Source organism: Rana temporaria, chromosome 12, assembly GCF_905171775.1.
Source record: "Rana temporaria chromosome 12, aRanTem1.1, whole genome shotgun sequence".
NCBI lineage: Eukaryota > Metazoa > Chordata > Amphibia > Anura > Ranidae > Rana > Rana temporaria.
In genome coordinates this window covers 135,900,415-135,918,018 of record NC_053500.1, presented here as the reverse complement: position 1 = coordinate 135,918,018, position 17,604 = coordinate 135,900,415, and the positions used below count along the sequence as shown (strand labels likewise).

The window sequence follows — 17,604 nt, the reverse complement described above, 5'->3', positions numbered from 1 at the left end:
GGTGTGGTGGTCACAGTACGGTGTTGGTGTATGCGGTGTGGTGGTCACAGTACGGTGTCAGTGTGAGCGGTGTGGTGGTCACAGTACGGTGTCAGTGTGAGCGGTGTGGTGGTCACAGTACGGTGTCAGTGTGAGCGGTGTGGTGGTCACAGTACGGTGTCAGTGTGAGCGGTGTGGTGGTCACAGTACGGTGTCAGTGTGAGCGGTGTGGTGGTCACAGTACGGTGTCAGTGTGAGCGGTGTGGTGGTCACAGTATGGTGTCAGTGTGAGCGGTGTGGTGATCACAGTACGGTGTTGGTGTAAAATAGCTGTACAAAATACCAAGCCACGGACTCTGATTTGAAGCACCTGTGCAAGATAAAGGAAAACCTGCAAACATGGCCTGTTGGGGGTACTTAAGGACAGGATTGAGAAGCACTGCTGTACAGTATGAGCGGTGTACCAGTCACAATCAATCACCAAGTCGTGAGCAGTTGGGGGGCATTGGACTCCGCACACAATTCACTCATTTGCACCTCCAGTAATATGAAGATGGCGGAGTGAGGAGTGAATGGGGCTCAGTCAGCGGCGTCTGTTATAGACGGGCGGATTGAATGTCCTTTGTGAGTCTCTGGCTTGTCTTTCACTTGCGTTCTCTTCCATTGTTCACATGGCTGAAATGAACGGGATTGAGTTACAGCGACGGGTGGAGGTGTAAGGTGTACAGCTCTGTCATCACCTCCCCAAATAATATTCAGCGTCGTATTAACGCTTCCCTGCCTGGAGCCGTTATGTGTTTTCTCACAACTTTACTAAGTCCTGTACTGTGCCCCAGAGCTCAGAGGCTTTGTAGAGCTTTGGGTGGGATAAAGCCTCCCTTACAGCTTCAATCCCCCTTCTGATCCTCTATTGTACCCCAATCCACCTATACTTCTCTATTTTACCCCAATCCCCCTGTCCTATTGTACCCCAATCCACCTATATTTCTCTATTGTACCCCAATCCCCCTTCTGATCCTCTATTGTACCCCAATCCACCTATATTTCTCTATTTTACCCCAATCCCCCCTGACCCCAGTCCCCCCTGTGTCCTTGTATGTACCCCAAGTCCTTCCTCTGTTCTTCTATTGTACCCAAATCCTTTATCTGCCCCTCTCTATTCCTTTATTGTACCCCAACTTCTCCTCTGTCTTTCTATTTTAACCCACCCTTTTTTATCCCTCTACTGTACCCCAACCTTCCCTATATTCCTATATTATACCACCCCCTCCCCTGCCCTTCAACTGTACCCCAGTCCCTATGTTGTCCATTGTACCCCAATTCTCCATCTGGTACTCTATGGTACCCCAAACTCCTACCCATTCTTCTGCTTTTACCACATTTCTTCTGTGTCCCTCTAATTTACCCAACACCCTCTATCCTCTATTATTCCCCAATACCCCATCTGTCCCTCTATTCTACCCCACCAACCCTCTACTGTATCCCAATCCACCCCCTATTGTACCTCAATCTTCCATCCGCCCCTCTACTGTACCCCATCCCCCTTTCTACTTTATTGTACACCAAAATTCCCTTTATTTCTCTACTGTACCCCAATACACCCTCTATTGTACCTCAATCTTCCATCTGCCCCTCTACTGTACCTCCATCCCCCCTTTAATTTTCTATCATACCCCAGTCTGACCTATGCCCCTCTTCTGTACCCCAATCTCCCCTTTACTCCTTTATTGTACTCCAAATCCCTCCTTTATTTCTCTACTGTATCCCAATTCACCCTCTATTGATCTTCCATCTGCCCCTCTACTGTACCTCCATCCCCCCTTTAATTTTCTATCATACCCCAGTCTGACCTATGCCCCTCTACTGTACCCCAATCTCCCCTTTACTCCTTTATTGTACCCCAAATTCCCTCTTTATTTCTCTACTGTACCACAATCCCTCCTTTACTCCTTTAATGTACACCAAATTCCCTCTCTCTTCTGTACCCCAATCCCCCCTCTTGTTTCTCTATTGTATACCAATCCCCCCTCTACTTCTCTATTGTCCCCATATTCCTGCTCTGTCCCTCTATTGTATCCTCCTCTAGGGGAGCATGTGACAGGGAGTGACCATTTACTCACCATGATCAGATGCAGAGGCCCCATTAACTCCTTTTCCTGAATGGTGCGTACAGACACATTTGTATATCATTGGGAGGGGTCTAAAGAAGCGTGGGTAAACAAAACCTTATATTACTCTTTTCTCGGTCAAGATTGCATAACCCACAGAGTGCAGGGGTCAGGAGTAAATAATGAACAAAGCGTAGAGGTCATGAGTAAGTTATGCACAGGGTGTTGTTCATGCGTAAATAATGCACATAATGCAGAAGTCAGGAGTAAGTAATGCACAGAGTGTAGAGGTCAGGAGTAAACAATGCACAGAGTGTAGAGGTCAGAAGTAAACAATGCACAGAGTGTAGAGGTCAGGAGTAATTAATGCACAAAGTGTAGAGGTCAGGATTAAATAACACACAGGGTGGCTCCAAAAAATGTTGCCAGGCAGATTATCCAGCCTGCGGGTTGGAGTAAGTAATGCAAAGAGTGTAGAGATCAGGAGTAAGTAATGCACAAAATGCAGAGGTCAGGAATAAGTAATGCAGAAGTCAGTTGTAAGTAATACAAAGAGTGTAGCAGTCAGGAGTAAGTAATGCACAAAGTGCAGAGGTCAGGATTAAAAAATACACAGAGTGCCTCCAAAAAAACTTGCTAGGCAGATTATCCAGCCTGCGGGCTGGAGTAAGTAATGCAAAAATTTAGAGGCCAGGAGTAAATAATGCACAATATACTACTATTACTTACTCCTGACCTCTACATTTTTTGCATTACTTACTCCAGCCCGCAGGCTGGATAATCAGCCTGGCACTCTTGCATGTGGCCAGAGGTGAGGGGGCGCCAGAGAGACTTGTCACTGGCGCCCCCGCACCCCTGGCCAAATACGGTACTGCACACCGCAGAGGCTTGAATCCTGCTCGATTTGCGCAAGATCAGCAGCACATCTTTTCCAATTGATCTCTTCTGATAGGAATAATTGATCCATAGTGGACATCCCCCTTGATGGATCTGCCGCACACAGTGACGTAGATTTTGATTGATCATAAGCTACTTACAATCATAAGTTATCGATCGCCTCTCTGTTTCCATCATGTAATCTCATTATCAAAATACGATCATGCTCGTGAACGAAGTATCTCAGTTCTACTGATCGATGCAAAACAAAAAATCGATAATCCTCTGCCCAGACCGATCAACTCAAGTGTGATCAAATCCTGTCGGAAGCGAGTTTAAAAATCGATCAGAAGGGGAGTTCAGGCCGATTGTTTACGGATTCAGGATACAGTTGTCTAAAAACCGAAATGGACAGTTTTAAAAAAAATGAATTTTTTTTTTTTTATAAATAATTGTATTATATTTGACTTTTTAATTAATATTATGAATTGAAATTAATTTGAATGTATTTTCGGCCATTATCAGCACCTTTCTTTTTAATCGCCAAAATATTGATAACCCTATTTTCGTACGATCGTTTTCGGCGGCCAATATACCGGTACAATCCTATTTACCTTATTTATGTATTTGTTCGTTTTGGTTGTATTGGACATTGATCGGATAAAATAATTTGTCGCGCGTGCGGTCTCCGCACCTTGATGGGGTCAGTTAGGGGCGTGTTTTGCTGAAAGTTCGGCCTTTAACCCCTTGCCGACCAGCACACGGCTATTTACGTCGGCACAATGGCACGGCTGGGCAAATGGGCGTACCTGTACGTCCCCTTTAAATCGCGGCATAGTGGGCACGCACACGCGCCCGCCCGCTGCGTACTCCGTGAGCGTGCCCACGAGTCTTGCAGACTCAATGTCTGCCAGGGGCCCGCGATCTTGTCACGGAGCGGCCTACGTAAACAAGGCATTTCCCTGTTCTGCCTAGCAACATGACAGGGATCTACTGCTCCCTGTCATCAGGGGCAGTGATCTCTGTCATGTTCTAGTGAGACCAGCAGTTAGAATCACTCCCTAGGACACACTTAACCCCTTAATCATAAATAAAGGAAGAGCTGCGCCAATAGAAGTTAATTTTGAATCAGTCCTCAAGGAAGTAACTGATGATATGTAGCAATCCCAAAAGTGACTAATGGTGCCAACATATCGTAAAAAGAAAAAAAAGTCACAGAAAGACCATAGATTGTACAAGTCCAAAAGTCCAATCAGGTAACACCATCAGTGCTTGCAAACCCAAGTGCCCACCACCGTAGATAAATTGGCCGCTTACCAAAAATAAGCCAAAAAGTCCAGTCGGCTATGACCTACCTGCGGCATTTAGCTTGTGTACTGTGTACGATGGACCTTGGACCCAATGCGGACACCCTGGACACTGCTCCGGTAAACCGTATACTCGTATGCTGTATTACAAGCAATATGGATCAAAAAAGGGAGAGGACCATAGGGTGATATCGTCTAGCAAACATCTATTAATAAAAGGTATCATACTTACATTAAAAGCATAGAAAAAAGTGCTGGCAGGCAAATGCAGAAGCCCTTCCTCGAACGAGCTGCGATGTGACGTCACTGCGTGCCACCAGACGCGTTTTGTCACATCTGACGTTCTCAATGGAAAAAAAAATTTTTTTGTTTTTCAAAATTGGCGTTCTTTTTTTGTTTATAGCGCAAAAAGTAAAGAGGTGAATAATTACCACCAAAAGAAAGCTTTATTTGTGGGGAAAAAGGGATGTCAATTTTGTTGGGGTACAGCGTCCCACAACCGCGCAATTGTCAGTTAAAGCGACGCAGTGCCAAAATGGCCCGTCATTTAGGGGGGAAAATCTTCCGGTGTGCAAGTGGTTAACTGACCAAAAATGCAGCAAGCAAGGTTTTTATCACAACAACAGAAGCGCAACGGACCAGTGTGAAGACATTTTATCGTGAGCTTTTCTCGCGCTAAAGATGCCGATAATGGCCGACAATAAATTCACAATCATTTGAATTCATGATATTAATTAAAACGTCTAATAAAATACAAAAATATATATATTTTTTAAAACGTCAATTTCGCTTTCGGCTTCGGCCAACATCCTAAATTCTTGGTTTTGGTACCAAAATGTCCATTTCCGTGCACAACTAGTGTTGGATTAGTGGGTTTCCAATGATATGTATGACAACGATGGGGTCAGTTAGTGGTGTGTTGGATATTGGTGGGTTTCCAATGATTTGTATGACCACGAGGGGGTCAGTTAGGGGTGTGTTGGATATTAGTGGGTTTCCAGTGATATGTATTACCACAATGGGGTCAGTTAGGGGTGTGTTGGATATTAGTGGGTTTCCAATGATATGTATGATCACGATGGGGTCAGTTAGGGGTGTGTTGGGTATTAGTGGGTTTCCAATGATATGTATGATCACGATGGGGTCAGTTGGATATTAATGGGTTTCCAATGATATGTATGACCACGATGGGGTCAGTTAGGGGTGTGTTGGATATTAGTGGGTTTCCAATGATATGTATGACAACGATGGGGTCAGTTAGTGGTGTGTTGGATATTGGTGGGTTTCCAATGATATGTATGACCACGATGGGGTCAGTTAGGGGTGTGTTGGATATTGGTGGGTTTCCAATGATATGTATGATGACCACGATGGAGTCAGTTAGGGGTGTGTTGGATATTGGCGGGTTTCCAATGATATGTATGACCACGATGGGGTCAGTTAGGGGTGTGTTGGATATTGGTGGGTTTCCAATGATTTGTATGATGACCACGGTGGGGTAAGTTAGGGGTGTGTTGGATATTAGTGGGTTTCCAACTATATGTATGACCACAATGGGGTCAGTTAGGGGTGTGTTGGATATTGGTGGGTTTCCAATGATATGTATGACCACGATGGGGTCAGTTAGGGGTGTGTTGGATATTAGTGGGTTTCCAATGATATGTATGACCACCATGGGGGTCAGTTAGGGGTGTGTTTATTTATTAGTGGGTTTCCATTGATATGTATGATGACCACGATGGGGTCAGTTAGGGGTGTGTTGGATATTGGTGGGTTTTCAATGATATGTATGACCACAATGGGGTCAGTTGGGGGTGTGTTGGGTATTAGTGGGTTTCCAGTGATATGTATGACCACGATGGGGTCAGTTAGGGGTGTGTTGGGTATTAGTGGGTTTCCAATGATATGTATGACAACGATGGGGTCAGTTAGTGGTGTGTTGGATATTGGTGGGTTTCCAATGATATGTATGACCACGGTGGGGTCAGTTAGGGGTGTGTTGGATATTGGTGGGTTTCCAATGATATGTATGATGACCACGATGGAGTCAGTTAGGGGTGTGTTGGATATTGGCGGGTTTCCAATGATATGTATGACCACGATGGGGTCAGTTAGGGGTGTGTTGGATATTGGTGGGTTTCCAATGATTTGTATGATGACCACGGTGGGGTAAGTTAGGGGTGTGTTGGATATTAGTGGGTTTCCAACTATATGTATGACCACAATGGGGTCAGTTAGGGGTGTGTTGGATATTGGTGGGTTTCCAATGATATGTATGACCACAATGGGGTCAGTTAGGGGTGTGTTGGATATTAGTGGGTTTCCAATGATATGTATGACCACCATGGGGGTCAGTTAGGGGTGTGTTTATTTATTAGTGGGTTTCCATTGATATGTATGATGACCACGATGGGGTCAGTTAGGGGTGTGTTGGATATTGGTGGGTTTTCAATGATATGTATGACCACAATGGGGTCAGTTGGGGGTGTGTTGGGTATTAGTGGGTTTCCAGTGATATGTATGACCACGATGGGGTCAGTTAGGGGTGTGTTGGGTATTAGTGGGTTTCCAATGATATGTATGACAACGATGGGGTCAGGTTAGTGGTGTGTTGGATATTGGTGGGTTTCCAATGATATGTATGACCACGGTGGGGTCAGTTAGGGGTGTGTTGGATATTGGTGGGTTTCCAATGATATGTATGATGACCACGATGGAGTCAGTTAGGGGTGTGTTGGATATTGGCGGGTTTCCAATGATATGTATGACCACAATGGGGTCAGTTAGGGGTGTGTTGGATATTGGTGGGTTTCCAATGATTTGTATGATGACCACGGTGGGGTAAGTTAGGGGTGTGTTGGATATTAGTGGGTTTCCAACTATATGTATGACCACGATGGGGTCAGTTAGGGGTGTGTTGGATATTGGTGGGTTTCCAATGATATGTATGACCACGATGGGGTCAGTTAGGGGTGTGTTGGATATTAGTGGGTTTCCAATGATATGTATGACCACGATGGGGTCAGTTAGGGGTGTGTTGGATATTAGTGGGTTTCCAATGATATGTATGACCACCATGGGGTCAGTTAGGGGTGTGTTTATTTATTAGTGGGTTTCCATTGATATGTATGATGACCACGATGGGGTCAGTTAGGGGTGTGTTGGATATTGGTGGGTTTTCAATGATATGTATGACCACAATGGGGTCAGTTGGGGGTGTGTTGGGTATTAGTGGGTTTCCAGTGATATGTATGACCACGATGGGGTCAGTTAGGGGTGTGTTGGATATTAGTGGGTTTCCAATAATATGTATGATCCTGTGTGCATATGCATACCAATATAACATTTCCTATCAGAGGGGGATCGGGGGGGCCATGTCACAGACGGCCTCCCATGGGTGACACACAGGTTTACACACATCAGCAATGGAAGCGATTCCCGGAACCGTAATCCGCCGCTCTGCCCGTAAATCACATCAGGGATGTTTATTGCTAATGGGAGGGCAGAGATCATCACCGTCCCTATATTCCTCACATGTGATGGAAATGTCAGATTTGGCTCCACTAAAGTCCTGGATATTCAATGAAATTAATGCAAAGAACGGTGATGGTTTTACTGTGATTTACAGCACGGTGGCCAATCAGCTGTCAGACCGGTGGGACAAGAACTGTGATTGGTTGCTCGGTGTTGTCGGATAAGTCGGGAAGCACTTTGAATTCGCTCATTACCACCTTGTGTTCCTTATCTCAGAGGAGTTATTGTGACCCAATGAGAAACGTATCTGCATTGCCAGACCGGACCACCGTCCATGACCAGCGGGGCCGCGCGGACAGGAACAGCGAACAAAGCCTAAAAGGCAGTTCCAGCCACATAAATAAACCATTCATTCATGCAACCAGAATATCTCAGAATGAGCTCTTAGGCTGCATTCACACCTTGGCGTACCTAATCGCGGCGTTTTGTCCCGCGAATTGCGGCGACAAATTGCGGCGTTTTGTACCGCGATTTGCGGCGACAAAACGCCGCGATTGTGAATGCAGCCTTACCCCAGGTCCACATCTCCTATGCCGAACGCCGAAGCCGCCTGAAAAAAGGGTCCGGGACTTGTTTTGAGCTTCAGGCGTGCGGCGTTCGGCGTGGAGATGTAAACCATCTCCATAGAGGGCAATGTAAAATCACTTCAGGCGTATATACGCCTAGGAGTGAACAGAGCCTAAATCATGTTTTTTTATTATTATTATTTTTTTTACATTACTTTAACAGTCCTGTAGGGGGGTGGGGGGTGTTTTGGTGATATATCAGGGGTCTAAATCATGGTGGATATAAATCAATGATTATTATTTATTTTTTTATCAAAAAAATTATTTTAATATTTTTTTTTTATTTAACCGCTTAAGCCCCGGACCATTTTGGTGGTCAATGACCAGGCCACTTGTGCGATTCGGCACTGCGTCGCTTCAACTGACCATTGCGCGATCGTGCGACGTGGCTCCCAAACAAAGTTGGCGCCCTTTTTTCCCCACAAATAGAGCTTTATTTTGGTGGTATTTGATCACCTCTGCGATTTCTATTTTTTGCGCTATAAAAAGAGAGCTTAAATTTTGAAAAAAAAATCTATATTTTTTCTTTTTTGCTATAATAAATATCCCCCAAAAATATATTAAAAAAAACATGTTTTTCTCAGGTTTAGGCCGATACATATTCTATATATTTTTGGTAAAAAAAATATTTAAAAAACGCAATAAGTGTTTATTGATTGGTTTGCGCAAACGTTATAGCGTCTACAAAATAGGGGATTGTTTTACGGCATTTTTATTAATAATTTTTTTTACTAGTAATGGCGGCGAACAGCGATTTTTATCATGACTGCGACATTATGACGGACACATCGGACACTTTTGACACCATTTTGGGACCATTGTAATTTTTACAGCGATCAGTGCTATAAAAATTCACTAATTTACTGTAAAAATTACACTGGCAGTGAAGGGGTTAACCACTAGGTGGCGCTGCAGGGGTTAAGTGTTCCCTAGGAAGTGATTCTTACTTTTAGGGGGCGTGGCTACACATGACACGATCACGGGGGAACGGTCATCAGTGACAGTGTCACTAGGCAGAATAGGGGAATGCCTTGTTTACAAAGGCCTTCCCCCGTTCTGCTCTTGCCGGGGTGCCAATCTGCCTGCCCGTTTCATTCTGCCGACGTAAATAGTCGTGGTTAAATGGATTTTTTTGATCTTTATCAAATTTATTTAAATAAAATGCTTTTGGAGTAAAAATCTATCGAAAGATAGTTTTCTTTTTAAGATACATTAATAACTTAGTTTATTCAGCATGAAATGGAGCTTAGTTATGTAGCACAAGGCTGTTTACACACACAGCTCCCGGTCCCCGCTCTGTAACGAGCGATTGCGTGTGCCCGGCCGGGCACGCGCACAGGTTTTGGGGGCGAGGGGGGGCGCGCGCACCCCTGGTAGCCTGCAAGAGAGCCGCCGTAGAGCTACGGGCTCTCGCGCAGGAGAGCCAACCTGCCGCCGTAGAATGACAGCGGCAGGCCGGCAAGCAGTTAACTGTGTCGTTTTGTGGCACTACATGTCCCAGCGATGCATGCCTTGAGATGCCGGGACACAGCCAGGCCTGCCGTGCAGATCATATAGATTTATTATTGAGTTAAAGGGCACAGCGCTCGCTGGGTTGGAGAGAACAAATAAATCCACATACCAGCCGGGTCTGAATTCGGATAGTCGGAGGGATGATGATTCAGTATATAATATATATAATCATCCCATCGCTCATCCTGCCCCTCCCCCCCTGATCTCCCCCCTGCTGTTATACTGACAGCGATGTCCGGCCTCTCTCTCACTCACCATACAGAAAGTCGTGATTAGATCCGGGGATCCAAAAATTCAGAAAGCCGACTGCTTATCCGGAATCTCCGGGCCAAATCCGGCAACTTCCCAGCTTATGCCGACCGTACACGTAGAGATCGGTGATAATCTGTTCCATCGATCTGAAGTGATCCACAAAAAACGCCAATGTCAATCGACTTGGCAGAGTTAACATGGGTCAAGAGTACAATGAAATGATAGATTTTCTCGATATAGAGCCCCCCCCCAAGTGTGGTCTCTGACATCACTAAAGTGCCACACATAATATTCAGTGATTACAATGGTCAGAGACTGCAGACATCCTACAGGAGATGGTCAGAGACTGCAGACATTATACAGGAGATGGTCAGAGACTGCAGACATCCTACAGGAGATGGTCAGAGACTGCAGACATTATACAGGAGATGGTCAGAGACTGCAGACATAGTACAAGAGATGATCAGAGACTGCAGACATGCTACAGGAGATGGTCAGAGACTGCAGACATGCTACAGGAGATGGTCAGAGACTGCAGACATGATACAGGAGATGATCAGAGATTGCAGATATAATACAGGAGATGGTCAGAGACTGCAGACATGATACCGGAGATGGTCAGAGACTGCAGACATGCTACAGGAGATGGCCAGAGACTGCAGACATAGTACAGGAGGTGGTCAGAGACTGTAGATATAATACAGGAGATGGTCAGAGACTGCAGACATAGTACAGGAGGTGGTCAGAGACTGTATAAATAATACAGGAGATGGTCAGACTGCAGACATTATACAGGAGATGGTCAGACTGCAGACATCTACAGGAGATTGTCAGAGACTGCGGACTTTCTATAGGAGATGGTCAGAGACTGCAGACATAGTACAGGAGATGGTCAGAGACTGCAGACATAGTACAGGAGATGGTCAGAGACTGCAGACATAGTACAGGAGACGGTCAGAGACTGCGGACTTCCTACAGGAGATGGTCAGAGACTTGGGTCGTGCTATAGGAGTTGTTGGACCCTGGGGACAAGGTTTAGGAGACAGTCCTAGACTGGAGACTGTTAGGCCCCGTACACACGGCCGAGGAACTCGACGTGCCAAGCACGTCGAGTTCCTCGTCGAGTTCTGGGATGAAGCCGCCGAGGAGCTCGGCGGGCCGCCTTCTCCCATAGAACAACGAGAAAATAGAGAACATGTTCTCTATTTTCTCGACGAGCTCCTCGGCGGCTCCATCGAGCCAAAAGTGTACAGACGACAGAGTTTCTCGGCAGAATCCGGGTTTTGACCGAGTTTCTCGGTGAATTCTGCCGAGAAACTCTGTCGTGTGTACGAGGCCTCAGAGATCACTGCCATTAGCCCTTTAAAAGCAATACATCCTCACGTTTGCTCTATAAATATTCCTGGGGCCACATGTGATTTTCCTCATTTCTATGAGGTCAGAGGATAAAATACATAAAAAGGGAAAAATAGACGGTCAACAAAAGAAAAAAAGTCAGATAGTGTGAGAGATATAAACCAAGGCATTTAAATAATGCAATCCTCTCTAAAGGAGATTTTCTCTTTCTGACCTCAGTAAGCTTCAAGTTAAGGAAATCACAGACTGCTATATGCGGTGGCCCCGGAGGGCCGCAGGTTGGGTGTCGGGGGAAGGGACGAACTTCAATTTCCCCGTTTATATTTAGTTAATTCACATTGAATGATCAGATTAATATGTGTGGGGGGGACCACCAGGAGGTCTCTGCAACTTTCCGAGTCTTGCTGGTCAGGGTGTTCTTATTTTTGTAATTGGCGCCCGTCCTCAGGGGGGAGTCCGGTGTGTATTGGGGGGTCCGGTGTGTATTGGGGGGGGGGGTCCGGTGTGTATTGGGGGGGGTCCGGTGTGTATTGGGGGGGTCCGGTGTGTATTGGGGGGGGGGGTCCGGTGTGTATTGGGGGGGTCTGGTTTGTATTGGGGGGTCCAGGGTGTATTAGGGGGGGGTCCAGTGTGTATTAGGAATGAGGGAGATACGTCGATTCACGAACGTACTTGCGCCCGGCGCATAATATACGCGGCTTGCGTAAGTCGTACGTCCGACGTAAAGTTATTCCCCGTATATGAGGCGCAACTCATGCTAAGGTATGGACCAGGGAACACAGCCGTTGTATTTTACGTTGTTTACGTAGTACGTGAATAGGGCTGGGCGTAGGTTACGTTCACGTCGTAGGCAGTGATCCGTCGTATCTTAGGGAGTAGTTTTGACGCGATTCTGAGCATGCGCACTGGGATACGTCCACGGGACGGCGCATGCGCCGTTCGTTTTAAGTACTTGTATGGCACTCGGACCATCATTTGCATGGGGTCACTCCTCATTAGCATGGCTCACGCCCACTTCCACCTACGCCGGCTTACGCCGAGGAAACCCAGCGTAGATTTATGAGCGAGTGGGAGCAAGTGCTTTGTGATTACTGTGCTTGCCTCTCTGCGCTGCGTCGGCGTAGCGTATATTGGATACGCTACGCCGGCATAAATATGCGCCGATGTATGTGAATCCGGGCCTCCATCTCTAAACCTAACCCTCCAATCATAACCCTCTATCCCTAGCACTACCCCTCTAACCTTAACCCTCCAACCATAACCTTTCAACTCTAAACTCTACCACTACCCTTCTAGCCCTAACACTACCCCTCTAACGCTAACCCTCCAACCATAATCCTCTAACCCTAACCCCTTACCTTCCAACAATAACCCCCTAAACCCTAACCCTCCAACCATAACCCTGTAACCCTAACCTTCCAACAATAGCCCCCTAACCCTCTAACTAACACTACCCCTCTTACCCTAACCTTCCAACCATAACCTTTTAACCCTAACCCCCAACTCTACCACTACCCCTCTAACCCTAACACTACCCCTCTAATGCTAACCCTTCAACCATAACCCTCTAACCCCCTAAGCTTCCGACAATAACCCCCTAACCCTCCAACTAACGCTACCCCTCTAACCCTAGCCCTCCAACCATAACTTTTTAACCCTAACCCCTAACTCTACCACTACCCTTCTAACGCTAACCCTCCAACCATAACCCTTAAACCCTAACCCCTTAACTTTCCAACAATAACCCCCTAACCCTCTAACTAACACTACCCCTCTAACCCTAGCCTTTTAACCCTAACCCCACCACTACCCCTCTAACCCTAACCCTCCAACCATACCCCTCTAACCCCCTAACGTTTCAACAATAACCCCCTGACACTACCCCTCTAACCCTAACACTACCCCTCGAACCCTAACACTACCCCTCTAACCCCAACACTCCAACCATAACCCTCTAAACCTAACCCCCTAACGTTTCAACACTAACCCCCTAACACTACCCCTCTAACCCCAACACTCCAACCATAACCCACTAAACCTAACCCCCTAACGTTTCAACAATAACCCCCTAACACTACCCCTCTAACCCTAACACTACCCTTCTAACCCTAACACTCCAACCATAACTCTCTAACCCTAGCCCCCTAACCTTCCAACAATAACCCCATAACCCTCTAACTAACACTATCCCTCTAACCCTCCAAGTAATACCCTCTATCCCTAACCCCTTAACTCTCACCCTAACCCTCCAACGCTAACACTACCCTTCTAACCCCCCATCTCTCCTAACCCCTAACACTAACCCTCTATTCATAAACTTCTAACCTTAACCCTATATACGTACAACAAATCGTGTATATGGTGCTGACATTCATCACACAGTACAACCTAAAACAGAGTAACTTACCCTCAACTTAATCCTTACCCCTAACACTGCGATGGTAATCCTGGGCGACCGCAGTCACTGCATGCTGAATATATAATACAGGAAAACAAATCTGTGCTGAACATTTAGATGACACAAATGACAGATGGTCAGGCCACACACCCAGCGATTGCCCATTCCTGGCTCAGGCCCACCTGGCCTTTGCCTGTCCTCGCTTGCTATGGGGGACGGCGCTCTGCTCTCCACCTCACCCGTTGGCTCTGCGGTTCCAGAAATCGGAAAGGTTTCCACGGCTATCAATCTTACATGTAATAAAGAGCGAAGGGAGAGAGCAGAGCTAGGCTGACCGCCATCAGCGAGCTGGAAAGATTATTTCATTAGCAGATCGCTGCGGATCACCCTCATAGACCGCCATCGGTAATCTCCGGAGACGGCTAATATCTGTTGGACAAACAAGGGGCTGATGACAAAAGACAATTAAAAGGTACCTTGGCGGCGACGGAGGAATTGGGCTTCTCCAGCAGGTCCCAGAGTTTCTTCCTCTTATCCGCGCAGCAAGTGTTATCGAATTCCTCGCCCTCCCTCTCCCGCAACGTCTCCGCTTCCCGCTTCAACTCCTCGTTCATCTGCTCCTTCTTCTGGTGGTACCGGGCCTGGCAGCACGACTCTAGGTAGATCTCGTCGATGCCCCAATAATCCAGCTCCTGGCTGAAGGACAGGGCGCACATCTCCTCCATCATGTGCAGCTTCCCCGTGCGGTAAAAGTTCAAGATGGAGGTGAAGGCGCCGGGGTGGCGGTCGAAGAAGTACTCGTTCTCCTCCAGGTTGTAGTCGTCGCAGATTTCCATCAAGGACTCGTGGGTGTTGCAGTCCCTGAGTTTGCCCAGTCTGGTGCGGGGCAACCGGTCCAGGGTCCGCCACAGCACTTCGTGCGCCAGGCCCCCCACGTTCAGCTTCACCCTTCGGGAGCAAGCCTTGCTGCGGATGATCTCCATGGGGTCGGGCGGCAGTGAGGTAGTCGATCGGGACCCATGCTTGTTCATCCAGCCGGGCATGTCTGTGGCATGAACAAGGCTCCGGCAGGTTGGGAACGGTCGGCGTCTTCGCTCGCTGGCAGGGCAGTCACATGTGGAGGTGTCACCTTCCCCCCTTCACCTCCATTCCGGCAGCAGCGCACGGCCGAGACGACAGGCGAGGGACATTTTCCTCCTCAGGGATCCCGATGACCTACAAAATAAGAAAGAGCATCCTTCACATGCCTGTCAGGTGGTTTATCCACTAATCACACCAGCAAATAGCTCCTGTAATCTGCTCAAGCAGCAACGGCTGCTGCCCACAAAGCTCTGCGTGTCCCTGGCAGAAGTGCATGAGAGCTGAGACCTTCCCTACACCGCCCCTGTCATCATCATCCTTCACTTTATCCCCACCCACAACCATCACTGAGTCACCTGTCATCATCATCCTTTACTTTATCCCCACCCACAACCATCACTGAGTCACCTGTCATCATCATCCTTCACTTTATCCCCACCCACAACCATCACTGAGTCACCTGTCATCATCGTCCTTCACTTTATCCCCACCCACAACCATCACTGAGTCACCTGTCATCATCGTCCTTCACTTTATCCCCACCCACAACCATCACCGAGTCACCTGTCATCATCGTTCTTCACTTTATCCCCACCCACAACCATCACTGAGTGACCTGTCATCATCATCCTTCACTTTATCCCCACCCACAACCATCACCGAGTCACCTGTCATCATCGTCCTTCACTTTATCCCCACCCACAACCGACCGAGTCATCTGTCATCATCATCCTTCACTTTATCCCCACCCACAACCATCACTGAGTCACCTGTCATCATCGTCCTTCACTTTATCCACAACCACCACCGACCGAGTCACCTGTCATCATCATCCTTCACTTTATCCCCACCCACAATCATCACTGAGTGACCTGTCATCATCGTCCTTCACTTTATCCCCCCTCACAACCATCACTGAGTGACCTGTCATCATCATCCTTCACTTTATCCCCACCCACAAATATGACTGAGTCACTTGTCATCATCATCCTTCACTTTATCCCCACCCACAACCACCACTGAGTCACCTGTCATCATCGTCCTTCACTTTATCCCCACCCACAACCATCACTGAGTCACCTGTCATCATCGTCCTTCACTTTATCCCCACCCACAACTATCACTGAGTCACCTGTCATCATTGTCCTTCACTTTATCCCCACCCACAACCATCACTGAGTCACCTGTCATCATTGTCCTTCACTTTATCCCCACCCACAGCCATCACTGAGTCACCTGTCATCATCATCCTTCACTTTATCCCCACCCACAACCACCACCGACCGAGTCACCTGTCATCATCATCCTTCACTTTATCCCCATCCACAACCATCACCGAGTCACCTGTAATCGTCATCCTTCACTTTATCCCCACTCACAACCATCACCGAGTCACCTGTCATCATCGTCCTTCACTTTATCCCCACCCACAACCATCACCGAGTCACCTGTCATCATCATCCTTCACTTTATCCCCACCCACAACCACCACTGACTGAGTCACCTGTCATCATCATCCTGCTCTTCACCTCTATCCTCAGCCATTTTGTCACCTGTCATCATCATCCTGCACTTTATCTCAACTCCCAGCTATTGTGTCACCTGTCATCATCATCCTGCTCTTCACCTCCGTCCTCAGCCATTGTGTCACTTATCATCCTGCTCTTTACCTCCACCCACAGCTATTGTGTCACCTGTCATCATCATCCTGTACTTTATCCCCACCCACAGCCATCACCGAGTCACCTGTCATCATCATCATCCTGCTCTTCACCTCTATCCTCATCCATTGTCTCACCTGTCATTATCATCCTGCTCTTTACTTCTATCCTCAGCAGCCATTGTGTCTCCTGTCATCACCATCCTGCTCTTCACATCAGTCCCCAGCTAGTGTGTCACCTGTCATCATCCTGTACTTTATCTCTACTCACAGCCATTGTGTCACCTGTCATCATCCTCATCCTGCTCTTCACCTCCACCCACAGCTATTGTATAACATGTCATCATCCTGTACTTTATCTCTACTCACAGCCATTGTGTCACCTGTCATCATCATCCTGCTCTTCACATCAGTCCCCAGCTAGTGTGTCACCTGTCATCATCCTGCACTTTATCTACACTCACAGCCATTGTGTCACCTGTCATCATCCTCATCTTACTCTTCATCTCTATCTAGTCATTGTGTCACCTGTCATTCCCCAGTCATTGTGTCATCCATCATCATCATCATCATCCTGCTCTTCATCTTAATTCACCACCATCATTGTGTCCCTTATAACCATCCTGCTCTTCATCTTCACCCACAGCCAACATGGTGTCACCTGTCATTATCATCCTGCTCATCTTCATTATTATTTCAGGTACTTATATAGCGCCATCAATTTACGCAGCGCTTTACATATACATTGTACATTCACATCAGTCCCTTCCCACAAGGAGCTTACACTCTAAGATCCCCAACACCCATTCATATACTAGGGACAATTTTAGACAGAAGCCAATTAACCAACCAGCATGTCTTTGGAGTTCCCTGGTCACCGTGTCACCTCACATCATCACCCTGCTCTTCATCCTAATCCAAAGCCATGATTGTGTCACCTGTCATTATCATCCTGCTCCTCATTTCCACCCACAGT

At 47.1% G+C, this 17,604-nt stretch overlaps 1 protein-coding gene across 1 annotated transcript in view; it reads right to left on the bottom strand.

Moving 5' to 3' along the window:
• The window catches only part of KCNB1 (potassium voltage-gated channel subfamily B member 1), a 104,245-nt gene that overhangs the window by 71,637 nt on the left and 15,004 nt on the right, over positions 1–17,604 (bottom strand). Inside the window, exon 2 of the mRNA XM_040330862.1 lies at positions 14,365–15,103. Within this exon, the coding sequence (XP_040186796.1) occupies positions 14,365–14,931 (567 nt within the window). The 5' untranslated portion in view covers positions 14,932–15,103. The remainder of the gene's footprint in view (positions 1–14,364; positions 15,104–17,604) is intronic.